Source organism: Convolutriloba macropyga, chromosome 13, assembly GCF_964194025.1.
Source record: "Convolutriloba macropyga chromosome 13, txConMacr16.3, whole genome shotgun sequence".
Taxonomy (NCBI): domain Eukaryota; kingdom Metazoa; phylum Xenacoelomorpha; order Acoela; family Convolutidae; genus Convolutriloba; species Convolutriloba macropyga.
Genome location: NC_134480.1, coordinates 39,376,611 through 39,390,641, shown reverse-complemented (window position 1 = coordinate 39,390,641; position 14,031 = coordinate 39,376,611). Strand labels below are relative to the sequence as shown.

The 14,031-nt window shown below is 35.0% G+C and overlaps 2 protein-coding genes across 3 annotated transcripts in view; one reads left to right on the top strand and one right to left on the bottom strand.

Moving 5' to 3' along the window:
• LOC142352004 (uncharacterized) overlaps nt 1–14,031 on the top strand; it is a 174,955-nt gene that overhangs the window by 85,707 nt on the left and 75,217 nt on the right. Inside the window, exon 15 of one of the 2 annotated variants that reach the window (XM_075404322.1) lies at nt 3,642–4,200. The exons of the other annotated variant lie outside the window; for it this stretch is intronic. Within the exon in view, the coding sequence (XP_075260437.1) occupies nt 3,642–3,786 (145 nt within the window). The 3' untranslated portion in view covers nt 3,787–4,200. Of the gene's footprint in view, nt 1–3,641; nt 4,201–14,031 lie in introns of those variants that run through there. 2 annotated transcript variants of the gene reach the window in all.
• Nucleotides 4,265–13,604, bottom strand: LOC142352005 (DNA replication complex GINS protein PSF1-like). The gene is made up of 2 exons (XM_075404323.1): nt 13,270–13,604; nt 4,265–4,780 (listed from the first exon to the last, which is right to left on the bottom strand). The coding sequence occupies exons 1-2, from the start codon at nt 13,590–13,592 to the stop codon at nt 4,420–4,422; spliced, it is 684 nt and encodes a 227-aa protein (XP_075260438.1). The 5' UTR covers nt 13,593–13,604; the 3' UTR covers nt 4,265–4,419.

Genomic DNA, 14,031 nt, shown 5'->3' with positions numbered 1-14,031 from the left:
ATGAACTGAAAACAATTAAACTGCTTGTGCGTTGAGTTAATGTTTTTTAGAACAAAATTGGCAGAAAATATTACTGGTGTGAACCCAACTCACGAAGTTAGTTTCACAGACCTAGTGGAGGAGTTTATCGCTTTGGGGATTCCTCATTTGACGCAACAGAAAATTCAAGAACAATTTGACAATACGGCTCTAAGCGACCTTCTTGAAGTTCAAACCTCCACCAGAGAAAAAGCTAGACTGTTATCTCTTTCCCTACCTCAATCAGGAGCTTGGTTGACGGCATCACCTATCCCTGCTCTTGGCCTACACCTTCAACCTATAGAATTCCGAGCTGCTCTGAAATACCGTTTAGGAGTTCCACTCTATGATTCGGACAGATGTCCATATTGTAAGTCAGCTATTTTGGACATATTTGGAGATCGTGCCGTTTCATGTCAGGGGCGTGGCGATATTATCTCTCGTCATGACAGAGTACGTGACACAATAATGACAGCATGTTCGTCGGCCAATCTTTCCCCTGTATGTGAGCAAAAACATCTTCTGCCGGAAAATAATTCAAGACCAGGGGACGTGTATTTGACCAGTTTTATAGCAGGACAACCCGCAGCCTTAGACGTCACCATTACGTCCCCACTGCAAGCCAGTCTTATCTCAGATGCGGCGAGGACATGTGGTTTTGCTCTAACCCTAGCAGAAGACAAAGATTGGGCATTACTACCAGAAGTGCAGCGATATGGGTATCCACTTCATACCTTTGGCGTTAGAAACTTTTGGCGGACTATCCGAAACAACAAGGAAAACATTGAAAAGAATAGCTCTCTTATCTGATAACAGAGGTTTCCAGCCCTCAGGCCTATCAGTAGCCTTCAGTCGCCTCGCTCAAGCGGTATCAATAAGTGCCATGCGTGGCTCAGCTACAATGCTGATTGCAAGAGATTCGCGACTTTGAGCCAGAATTGATGGGGACTGTCGCATCCAATTGTGCCGCTATGCCCAATCAGAGGGTCAAGAAAATCCGGTTCAAGAATTCACTAACCTCAAGTGATATTGGACTCACTTCATGAGAGGGGAGGCCTTCTGTGTTTAAATGTCACCCAATTAGTGGGGACTTCAGATAAATTTACTAGTTTTTGTCCTCATACATCAGCAGAGAAACTTCGAAATCATCGAAAGAAACGAGTTTTCTCAAAGACATCTAATTGAAAGTACAGCTGCATTCACAATTTGTTAAATCCTTCAATCACGAGTTTATATTCTTACCTGACCAAAGTGGGGAGAATATAAACTAACATTTCACGCGTGCAAATTTGAAATGAACAGTTGAATTTAGACTTATTGAACTGCTGATCTGTTGAATTAATTACCATAGTTATGATAACCAAGTTAATTATAATTCAAATATTAAAAAAAAGAAAAAAAATTAAACTGCTTGAAAATGCAGCACGTGATAAAAATATCTCTCTTCAAGGAAAATTTTTTAATCTTCCATTTATTGCTCTCTTGTAAAAAGCCAAATGAATAAACACCACTGTGCAGTTTTGTTTAACTCAAACCACTCCAATTTTTCGCACGCCTTTCATTTCCTGCGTTGAAATTCAATAAAAAACTGTTGATAGAGACAAAAACTTCTCCAATACTCCTCCCCGAGTCGTAAAAAGACCATAAAGTTTACAATAATTCCTTCAAATTTCGTTCGACAGCAATTAAACTTGCAAAACGCAGGGTTTGAGGGTAAAATTTTGCGGACTAAATAATTTGTGGTGTTTGTTAAATTTGTTGATGAGATTACAAAACTGGTTGTTTTAGCAGAATTCTTCCAAACGTGTAGTTCCAAACTATTAGTTTCGCACTGTTATGAGTCGGACAAATTGTTAAAAGATCTTTTAAAAGGACAGCGAATAAACAAATCAAATTCGCTGAATTATAAAGAAAACATAACCGACTAACGTCGGGGGAAATGCTCTCAAACGACCGGCGAGAGGTTGGCTTTATCAGTATCTAGCCACGTTTTAGTGAGGCTAGCTTTGCTTGATTGGACTCTGCAACTTTTAGTTTTCAAACCTTGTTAGTAAACAAATCAAACAAAAAACTGATATTTTGAAAATTTCCAAAATGCAAAATTTAAAAAGCTTCCAGATTTTGAAGTGAAAATGTTCAAAAATATTTTTTTGTCTCTGGAGTTATGTCAAGTAACCCATCTGCAAGACTTGAAAAACTTTGTTAGCCAGTAATGATCGTTAAACTCAGAAAAGGACAAAAATTTTCAAAAATTTTGAAACCAGTCTCAAATTTTAACAAAATCTTGCTAAAATTCAAGATAATAAAATCTTCAAAACCATCTCATTGTCTTAAGAGACTATCCAGTATCCCTATTTAAAGCTTTAAATAGTTTCATCGGATCATAAAAATCCATAAACTTGGAACATGATAACTTTCCGAAAATTTAAAAAATTAACTTTTATCAAAAAATTGCAAAAGCTGGAGTCAATAAAATGTTGATAACCATTCCACTAGCTCTAGAAAGTATGTGACAGCTCATCGTAAAACCTTGGTAGAGGTCCCTAGGACCCTGGTGCCCGAAAAAATGATAAAAATTTCAAAAAGATTCAAAAAACTTGAAAAATTGCTTATATTTTTTAAAAATTGAGGATATTAAAATCTTGAAAAACATTTCAAAAAATTTCAAAAAACTTGAAATGCCAGTTTTATGAAAAAAAAAATTGGTAAAATTTTTCATAAAATTTGAAAATTATTCCAAGCAAAAAAATTCTTTCAGTAAATTATAATTAAACCCTTGGGGATGTTTTCAGGCCCCTGGGTCAGGAAAGACGTGAAAAATGAAAAATAAATGTCAAAAAAATTGAAAAAATTTGCACGTTTTGTCAAAAGAAGCTAAATTTCGTGATGTTAAAATGTTGAAACCATTCCACCACTCAAAACTATACAGTAACTTATTATAAAACCCCAGAGGAGGTTCCTTGACACCTAGAGCAGAAATAACTCAAAAAATGACAAAAATTTTTAAAAAGCTTGAAAAAATTGTAAAAATTAGTATAAAATTGCGTGTTCTTAGCGATCGGTTGTTCGTCAGTATCCACGTCAGTAGTCATTAAACTATTAAGCTTCCCATTGGGGTGCACATGCATTTACACCTAAAAACCATTAGAGCACATGTTTAAACATTAGTAGCTTTTCTTGCAAAATATAATTCAAGCAGAAGTCAATTAACCGCACGTGAGAAAAACTCTCGCAACCCGAAAATTTGTTAATACGTTCATTTTTACTCAACTTTTAAAGCAGTTTGACAAAATTGCATGGCATCAGACTACTCGTTTTTTGCTCCCTTAAATACTCTAGAGTGATTAAAATCACAACTCTGAATGTGACTTCTCATGGACAACAAATAGTTAAAAAAAGTGTGAACAGATCTAAAACGACAGCGCCCCAAAACAATCCAACTCTTTTGGATTGTGAAAACCCAAGAGAAGGCCAATAATAGCTCACGTAACGTGTACTACTATGTACTTTTTAAGAGGCAAAAACTTAAAGAGCTTGGTATAGTTTATTTGTGTTACCAGTAATTGGAACCATATCAACTAAACTCATTGTATTAAAAAATTCTACCGAGCCTTTCTTTTCAGGTACTTTGAAACGTTGCGAGGACAGCATCAACAATCATCAGACCATCGAGGAAGCGGATACTCCTCGAACACGTGGGGGTCAAACAACACTGTCAATAGCGCCACTATGGAACTTCCACGCTTGAAGGCTCATCACGGATACTGACAATGATTGCCGCAGTTCTACTATATTGCCACCATAAAACCACTATTGCTGTCCTTATGATTGCAGGGTTATATGGCATTTTACCTATTTTTACCTCATATTAGGGAAATCTCGCATTGGGTCAATTGGCCTGTCACTAACTGTAACTGTAGCTTTCGTAAAGTGCATGCACTTGCAAGCTTTGCTTCTCCATTCGTAGGATATTTAGAATCTTATAATTATACAATGCCAATATTTCGATTAAGAATGCCAAATGATAACCAATGATAAACAATCATAGAATGACTTTTGTTTTCAGCTTAATTTGAGTACGAGTGCAGATCAACATTTCATATTGCTTCATTTAATGTATATACTTTATCGTCACAGATTACAAAAATATGCCGAATTAAAATTTGAAACTTATTTTGTTCACGTCCACTTTGAAATGCTGCCTGTTAAGCTGATATCTCAGCTCATACTAACTTCGTAAAAGACATAAAACCAAAGAAAAATAAATTTAAAACTAATCTACCACAAACTTCAAGAAAATTCAAAACAATTTAGCAATTACAAAGCCAGTTTTCAGAAAATCATTCCGCTGTTAATTACAGAAACACTTATACCCAACATCATTTGTTCACGGTGCACTAATTAGTCGGGACAAACTTCCAGCACTCCCATTTTTATGAGAGGTTCCGCTTCAGCTAAAGGAACCAACAACTCCGTCCCTTTAGTTCCCAAAACATTCACACACCCATCACCCCGTTCCCACTGTCTTCCAATAATTCCAGCAGCCGCATTGCTCGAAGAAGTACCATCACTGCCGTCTATATCTTCCACGCATCGCACCCTGACTAAGAGCTGCTTGGGTGGCTGGGTGTCCCTTTGGAGGTCAACGACACAACCCCCAAAAGATCCCTCGTTGACCTGGTCTCCAACCGCTTCCATGTACTCGCTCAAAATCCGACTGTAATCTGTGAAAAATTTCTTCTCGGATTCTGAGAGGTTGTACCTGAAAAAAATCAATTTTTTTTCAAAAAGCAACATCGATATAGGACTTTATTATATCCGATATTATCGACATCGCGAGACATAAGGTAAACACAGCAAAACGATTAAGTTTAAGCGATTAAGTTTTTAAAAAGTGACAGAACTCGTGAAAAGATGAGTTCAGCAATTTGTATGTTGAATCATGCAACCATAGTTTGGTGCACGAATCAAAAAGCAGAAATCGAATGAGATCCTTCTGAAATAAATGTATTTACAGAGTTTTGCTTGAGTTCAATTTACCAATTTGCCTCTACAAAAATCAAAATTATTAACATTTTACAGAAAAAAAATCGACTTAGATTTGAATATGAACATAACCGAAAACTTTTTGAAATAACTTTCACTCAGATTATTATTCCTCTACATTAATGACATCTTGTCAAAAGCGTAAACATCCTATTTTGACCACGCTTCGCAAAAAACTGACAATTTGTTATACCAACCAAAATCGACCATCTCCATCTGCGGGAAAATTTTGAGCCCCAACACATCGAAAGTATTCATTTTAGTTGCTAGTTTGTAGCAATTATATTAGACCCGGTGATTTTTCAAGCGATTTTTTGAACTACCGATTTTTCGTTCCGAAACGAGATGAACAGAACCCCAAGACGGCATTTAGTTCTCTTAGAGCCTTACGGCGCACTGGTCTCTTAACAATGTGATTCACCGAAACTGTTAAGAGACAAATTGATCGTGTGAAGGGCCCCCACCAGCAGTTCACTCAAAACCCCGCCCGCTAGCCCCTATTATCGTTCAAAACCAAAAGTACACCCCTCGCTCACCCTACTTTCACCTCGCTTAAGCTATAGCTAGTTAGTGGGTTGTTTGTCTCTTGAATCTGAAAGTCTTACAACACCGTCAGATTCTAAATTCACAATAAATAGGCGAAAATTATCATTAGTTTAAAGAACGAGCATTTCTATTCTTAGTTAATTGAAGTTGCAAAAAATTGAATTAAAGGGTGAAATGAATAAATGCTTCAATTCCTTCCAACATTGTTTTCAGCTGGTTTTTGATCATTATGCTCCTATGAAAGTTTATTGTCATAAATCAAATCTGACGCCTAAATGGTTAACTAACAATCTAAAAAATTTAATCAACAAAAGAAATAAAGCACATGGCCAATGGTCCAAAGATCGGAATAACGCCAGTTTGCGAAAGAAATTTCTATTTTTGAGATACCGAGTTGAAAAAGAGAGCAAAAGATGCAAGCGTAATTACTATTTTAAGAAAATGTCTGGGTGACTCGAGGAAAGTTTTCAAAATATTAAATGATCATCAGGGCAAAAATGAAAAGTCAGATCAAATACATATTTTGGAAACAGAGTTCGGACAATTAACAAAACCATTTGATATAGCGCAAGAAATGAACTCTTTTTTCTCTTCTGTTGGAGAAAAACTCGTCAATTCATGTGTTCAAATTCCCTTAAATAGCAATGCTTTCAGTCAGCACACTAATTTTTCAATCTGATTCTATGATACCAATGTAAAGGAGATATCTGATGTCATTGATACCCTATCAAATAAAACTTCTTGTGGTTTAGACGACGTATGTTCCAAAGTAATAAAGGCTTGTAAAGACGTAGTGGCTCCCTATCTATCAAAACTAGTTAATATGTCATTCCATCAGGGTATTTTCCCTACTGCCTTGTCCATCGCAAAAGTTTACTGCTTTATTTCGGAAATAAAGCTTGCTGTAATGACTACAGGCCCATCTCTCTTTTAATATGTTGGGGCAAAATCTTTGAAAAAATAGCTTACTCCAGGATCTATAAGTATCTTGAAAGCAACAATCTCTTACACAAGAATCAGTTTGGTTTTAGGCGCAAGCATTGTACTATTGATGCCATAGCTGAATTTACGGAAAAAGTAAGAGCACATAATGATAGAAAAACAACGGCAACTGTCTTCATTGATCTAAAGAAAGCTTTTGATACAATTGACCATGAAATCTTACTCAAAAAGTTTGATCTTTATGGCTTAGTGGATCCTTGTAAAAATTGGATGAAAAGTTTTCTAAGCAATCGTAAACAGTGTGTTGAAGTAAATGGTGTAAGATCTAAGCTGTCTGATATAAAATACGGCGTTCCTCAAGGTTCAATTCTAGGCCCTTTGTTGTTAATCATTTATATAAACGACCTCCCTATGGCATGTAATAGCAGTGACTTGTTTCTATTTTCTGACGATACTAACATTGCGGGCATTAACTGCTCCAAAAATGAGCTGGAAGTGGATCTAGCTAGTGTGAACACTTGGCTGTTAAAAAACAAATTAACACTGAAAGAAAACGGTGCATGTTAATTTCAAAAATGTGACTCCAGATTCTAGTTATCTAATTATAGCTGGATCGTGTCAAGTTTCCCAATCGCACTGCAAGTACTTAGGTATTGTTTTGGACAATCAAATTAAGTACAATTACCATATCGAAACAGTTCGTAAAAAAACTTAGTGTTCAGTGTGGAATTTTGTGCAAGCTTAGGCACTTAGTTCCTAGAGTTTTCTTGCTGAGGTTTTATGATACAAACATTAAACCCATAACTCAGTATGGAATTTTAGTTTATGGATGTACATCGCTGAATGCATTAAAGCCTATTCATATTCTTCAAAAGAAAATTTTGCGTACAATCTATTCCATGAAAAAAGACGAGCATGTTGGTAATCTTTTTGTCCAGAATAAAATTCTTTCGGTCTATGAACTGTACATATATGAGCTTCTGAAATGTGTTCTTCGTTCTGCTGGAAAATTTCATTCGGAGGAATATATGAATAACCTGTTTCAATATAAAGAAAACCCCCGTTTAACGCGCAGTGCTCAAAAAAATCTTCTAAAATTGCCTTCCAAGTCAAACAGGTTTAAAAAACGTTCATTAGCCTATAGAGGAGCTAAATTGTTCAACTTGCTGATTGAAAACGGTGTTCTTGAAACACCTCTTGAGATAGATAATGCATTTTTTTCCAAAATTGTTCATAGTATAAGGGATCTATATATTCTAGGCAATATAGACTTAACTGACTTTGTGTTTGGATAGTTAAAGTATAGTATAGTGAATAGAGCAGTCAGACTTCCTCCTAACGAACTTTTAAGAATTCCTGGCCACAAAAGTGGTGCGGGTTGTTCGTTGCAGGGGGAGGAAGTCTGTCAACGTTACATAGATCTTGGGTTTTGGAATCTTGACACTTGGGTGTCAGAACCTAAATTTGATCAATGTAACGTACCCCTTCCCTCAAACAAATCATGCATCACTTCAAAGCCTCTCAGTATGCTCTACATCAGTCAGGTAGCTAAAATGCAAAACAATTTCATTTTTTATAAGTTACTCTTTTTTTTAATGTTTCGTTTTTTTTTACTTGCTTTGGTGAGATTGGGATACTTAAATTGACTAGTTGACTATTATTCATTTTCTGTAATACAATGTTATTGGATTAGGGCAGCTTCAAGTGAACTAATTGGTTCCGTCTGCTGTCCTCTCTGTGCTAAATATATATTAGACTTTGTGTTGCTAGTATTATTATTTTGTATCAGAGAAATAAATTCTTCTTCTTTGAACTTCAAGATAGTTTTCTCAACTCATGGTAATATATGGGCAAAATTTTGGGCTTTAATTTTGCTTTGAATTTGGAAGTTGTACAAAGTGCATGTGATTAACTCGGGGTTCTTGTTGACAAATTTTGACCGGTTTGTTCCTTTCAAGTCATCGGTTTTCTCGTTGTCCCTTGCTAGAGGTATATAAAATTGACATCGCGAAATGAAATAGTATATATGTTAGAAGGCTTAATATTCGTAGAACGGTCGCTCTTTTAATATAAAATCCAACATCAGCTAATTTAGAACTGCTACAGTTCACTCCATCTTACGCAATCAAATTGACCAGACAGACATTTGTTGTTTTTTCAATTCATATTGTTATTTTCACTCAAACAAAGAATTTTCAGTGGAATAAGTTAACAACTTCCTATTTATCGACGTTTTAATATGAATGCTTAATTTCTTTCAAACAAAGGTCACACCGTCCCATTTTTCTCCAAGTGTTGAACAGTTTGAAATCTTTATTGAAATTGTTTTATCGTAATCTATTTTTATCTCTCCAAACGTAACAATACCTCTCCTTAAAGCCTTCTGCTGAGTTCTGCAATTAATTTTTTTAATCGAAAATTACTTATAACCAACTGCATAAAGTTTACAGATCAAAATAATAATCACCTTTAATTTTTTGTGCCATATCTTAAATCAACATAGATATTCTGCTAACTATTACGTTAAATTTTGAAGTAGCTATTGTTCTGTTGAATAGTACAAGGTTACATTGATGAAGCAGATGCTGAGTTATCATTGGCTTATTTGTAAATTTTGAGAATTTCGAGAGGAAGTTGATACCAGTCTAGAATACTTATTGTTCCGACCCCTCTTGAGGGGGGAGGAACTATATACTCAAATGGGTTTTTTGTTCAGTCAATTTTCGCCGATCGATATATTCTTCGTAGAGAGTTGAGACTGGTATCATTAGAAAGCTCGTCCAGCGTAGAATATGGAATTAAAAAGATTTTTTTAATTTTCGTTTTCTACAGGGAGTTATCGAGGTTTAAACTTCTGAAAAAAGTGAATTCACGTTGTTTTATTCACATTTTCCGAAATTTTTGCCTAATTCTTCGTCAATTTTGCTAAAATTTGTTGAAATTTTTAAAAATAGTGTCGTTGATTTTATTTTTAAGGACAAACAAGCCTTGTTGATTACTCTGATTTAATTTTTTGGTCAATATTTCAAAATTCAGCCTTTTTCATCAAAAACAGCACGAAATAAGCTACTTTAGTCCACTTTGATAAAATTTGCCGGCACTACACCCCCAAACAACACTAATACAATTTTTGTAGACTCAGAGGGGGGCTATTCCTACATCAACTTCCGCTGAGAGTGCTCTGTAATTAAAACTTCGCCGTTTTTTGCCAGCTTTACTCGTTTTTTATCAAAAATGCCGAATTTTTTTTTGAGTTTTCAACTAACAAATTATCTATATCTACAATATTCGAAAAATCAATAGCTCCTAACGGACAATAAGCATTAGCAGGGCTAGTTTTGGGCCAATCTTGGACTGTTACAATCCAAAAAGTAATCGGATTGCAATCAGTCGGTCTTTTTTTTTTGAAAAAAGACCTTTTTTTAATAATAAAGAACAGAATATACCAAATGAAAGGTCAGGAGAAATAGTTCCAATTGGCTTCCTAAGCAGCTCCAAGCTAATTCATTCAGTTTTTTACTTGAAAATTTATGATCGTTTCGACTTTAAAATAATTGATTTTTAAATAATTAATGGCATAAAGAAATTTCCTCCTTTTTTCTTAATTTGGTCAACTTGCAGCTTAGTGTCAGCAAAGAAAGAATGCTTCGTCATTCTACTGATTTGAAATTTAGTCTCGATTGCGTTCTTAAGCCTGAAGGTGTTGTTTTCTGGCTTTGATACTACTAGATTTCAGATTTTTTGTTTTTAGAAGTTTGCCAGTTTTTCACGTTTTCTAGTCACATCATCACATTACTGACAGTTCTCATATCACATTATTAGCGTTCAAAATGAAACACAATTGAACATATTAAAATCCTTAAAGATATAGATTATCGTTATAACGGCCTAGACACTTCTTTCTTCAAGAAATTAATTGAATTTTTTGATTTGTCTTTAACTGTCATTTTTACTGTCATTTCAGTTATGAAATTTCCTGTATAGTGATGGGTTTCACTGGCTTTTTATGGAAGAATAGACGGGCCGATATTCTGATATTAGTAGATAGCTGATGGCTTTCATGGCTTTGAAAACAATCGTTCTCCAAAACTAAAAATAAAAAACTTTTTAACTTCGCAAGTTTGTTCTTTTTATTTTTCTTTTTGGTACCTAATCTCGCTAATTACAGGTCAAATATGACATTATGGGTGTTAAAAGAAGGCGTCAAAAGGGATTGATGTCCCAAATACTGTTTTTTTAAAGAATGCGTTATGACCTTACTGACTTCGACACCGGTTTTTCAAAAAAAAAAGAAAATTATTTTGATTTTTGTCATGTTTGACGTTCTTTTTGTAGACGCATGAATTATTCTGGATAATTGCAGGTCTCAAAGAATTCCTTTGGATGAATAACCGACCCTATTTAAATATTTCGTTTTGCAATTAATGTTTTTCATGACTTTGGATATAATTTTGTTTCGAAAAAGAATCAAAACTATTAATATTTTTGCTCTTTTCTCTTTTTTGTCTACTTGTTACCTAGTCTCACTAATAAATGGCCAAATACTACATTACCGGTGTTTGAAGAAGGCGCAAACGAATATATTTTGAGGACCGAAATATGGCTTGACGGTTTTGACAGCGTTTTCTGGCAAGTTTCAATTGAATTTTTGTTTGTTGTTTTTTCTTGTTCTTTTTAGCCGCTGAAAGAAATGAATAAGGACAGGTCCTAATGCCCTTCTATAGAAGCATTGGTAATCTTAAACCTTTGGGATATTTTACTTGATTTCTAATGGTTTTAATTACTTTGAAGTTAATTGTTTCAAAAAAATAAGCGAATTTTTTAACTTTACTGTTTTTGTTCTTTTTTGTCTAATTGTTAACAAACCATTTTATGGACTGGTCCGTATCTTTTCTGGTGATTTATAAGTTATTGTGTTTACTTTTCGGTTCATCTGACGGTATGTTGACTTTGTTATTAAATTTTGTTTTTTAAAAAGGTCAAAAAGTTTTTGATGTAATTAATGTTTGTTGTTGTTGTTTGATTTTGCTGTTCGTCTTGACTCGCTTTCTTAATATTGGCATATCACAGCAATTTAATGCTTCAATTTTTACTCCACTAAGTTATTTGTTTTGGAGGCTATCTTATCATTCATACACAATTTTTTTGAAAAATACTTGGGCTTTTCTGGCTTTTTTGGGATTCCCTATCTGTTCCTCATTTGGTAGACAATTATGCCAAAATTGTGGATGGGCGGGGTCGGAACCTTATGTGCCATCGCACATTGCTGAGCCGCCTTGTTTTGCTGAGCGGAACAATTGCTTGCTTTTAAAATAATCAGGTGTTCTGTTCTGCAAAATTTTTCTTTTCTTACCATAACATTTTTCCCCAGCTAAAAGTTATCAGTACTGAACGCGTCTCAAGAAAAATTCACATCTTAATTTAGATACACTTAATTTACTGATTAGCAATTCTGCGGATATGTAAAATTTCACAAAGATGTCTCTTGAACTTTCATTTTTTTCTCATGTGACATACTTTGATTCCCCAGTTCAGCTGTCAATTTATCCGTTGTATTGACCAACAGTTAAGATTTTGATAAATACACAAATTTAAATGTGTGACCAGAAAAGAACTAAACAATATTAATTGTGCTTCAAGAGCTTATTGATGTAGTAATGAATATATTGATCTGATTGCCATAGCAACTTTTGAAAGAACTTTATTCGGTTGAATTTGAAAACATAAATTTGATTCTCACAATCCCAATTCCCAAGAAGTCTGCAGTGCTCTTTTGCTTTTATTTGTTCTCCATTGCAATTTACAGCACCAAAATAACACAGCGCCGTTTTCTCTTGAAAAGAAACGCAAACTGGTTTTTTCTCAGTATTCATTGCGTAATTGTTTTGTTTGAGGTGCTCATGCGTTTGATGTCAAAACATCGAGAGCACAATTTTTATTTCGCCATGTTTTTCCAAAAAAAACTATCATCTGCAAAATTAGAAAACTTGATCCCCCAATTCGGCGCACATTGTATAGACATAAGTATTGAAAACTTCCGTTTAAACGATTTGCTATATCAATTTTACCTCCAAAAATATTGTTGCTATCTTGAACCTTAATGATAACGACATCGTCTTTTTCTCGTTCAGTTCTTTTGACTTAGGACAATCTCCGCTGTTCCTTACTTGTGTGGGTTGGTTGCGGTAAAGTTGTTAGGTTAAGTCGAGTGCATACATAGGAAGTAACAAAGGTCTCACCCTATCGCAATGCGCTGATAATTAAAAACATAGCTGCCAGATTGCCAGAAAATAGCCACAGTAGCTTCGTAGATAGGCATTCTCAAAAAGATAGTAACAGAAAAAGACAAAAAAACATTTTTAATGCTGATATATCATATTTCGATAACAAATCTGTTTAACTTTTTGCTGTCCTCAAATACCCTTCAACTACAAGGACACGCTCTCACTTGACCTTATTCCTTTAATTGAAGAAAAGAAAAGTCAGTTTCAGAGTGAGGAAGTCACTTTTGAGAGTGAGGTAAGTCACGTGTGACCAATACTTAATTACGCGAATGAAGAAAATACTCGCTCCACTAATAGTGAGAAATGACGTCACGCACGCAATTCAGTTGAAATTGCATGAACCCCATTGTATATTTATTGCAATTGGCCAAAACTACAAATTCCAGCCCCAACTAGCAGCTGGGCGATAGAGAAAATTATATTTATGCTGCACCTGATTTCGGATGGCAAAGCCACCCCTCGGCTCCATCGCATAGATTGTATCTTCTTGAGTCGCTGATAGTGATATGCAATGAGACATCGTTTGTTACGATTCAAACATGTGTGTCGCAGCTGTATTCCAGCAAACAACCCTCGGTTACCCTCTTCTTCATTATACATTCTGGTGACATCACGTCTGTTTGTGTCGTACCACCATTCAGTTTCCGTAATTATTTCCTTCACGAGGTTTTCATTATACGCCGGTATGTTCTCGGTGTTCTCACTTCGCTTATGTTCCTTGATTAATTCAATTGCTTTTCCGCAAAGCTGTGTCATTTCTAAAGTACAATATCTGAAAAACATATTTCGTTTACCTACAGAAGTAGAGAGAGAGAGAGAGAGAGAGAGAAAGACTTAATTCTCAAAGAGAAACCAAAAGTATTAGTATATGCTCTTCATAACAACACAATTTGAACAAGTACCTACAACATAATAGGTACAGATTAAGTCAACGCAAAACGTTTTTTTGATCAAGAAATCTTTGACAGCATTTATGTCACTCTTACTGAATCGTGGATGTATCTTTCTTCATTTTGAATGATGAGCTGCCTTTGCAAGGCCAGTCAAGTATATTAAAAAGTTTTTAGCGAAATTGCATGTTTTGAGAGGCAGCAACTAATGAGCGGAAAAAAATTTTTCTCCGGCCTTTCCTATTATAGCTCCCACCTAAGTGGTCAGATTACAGATTACTTAAGTCAATCATGATAAATATGCC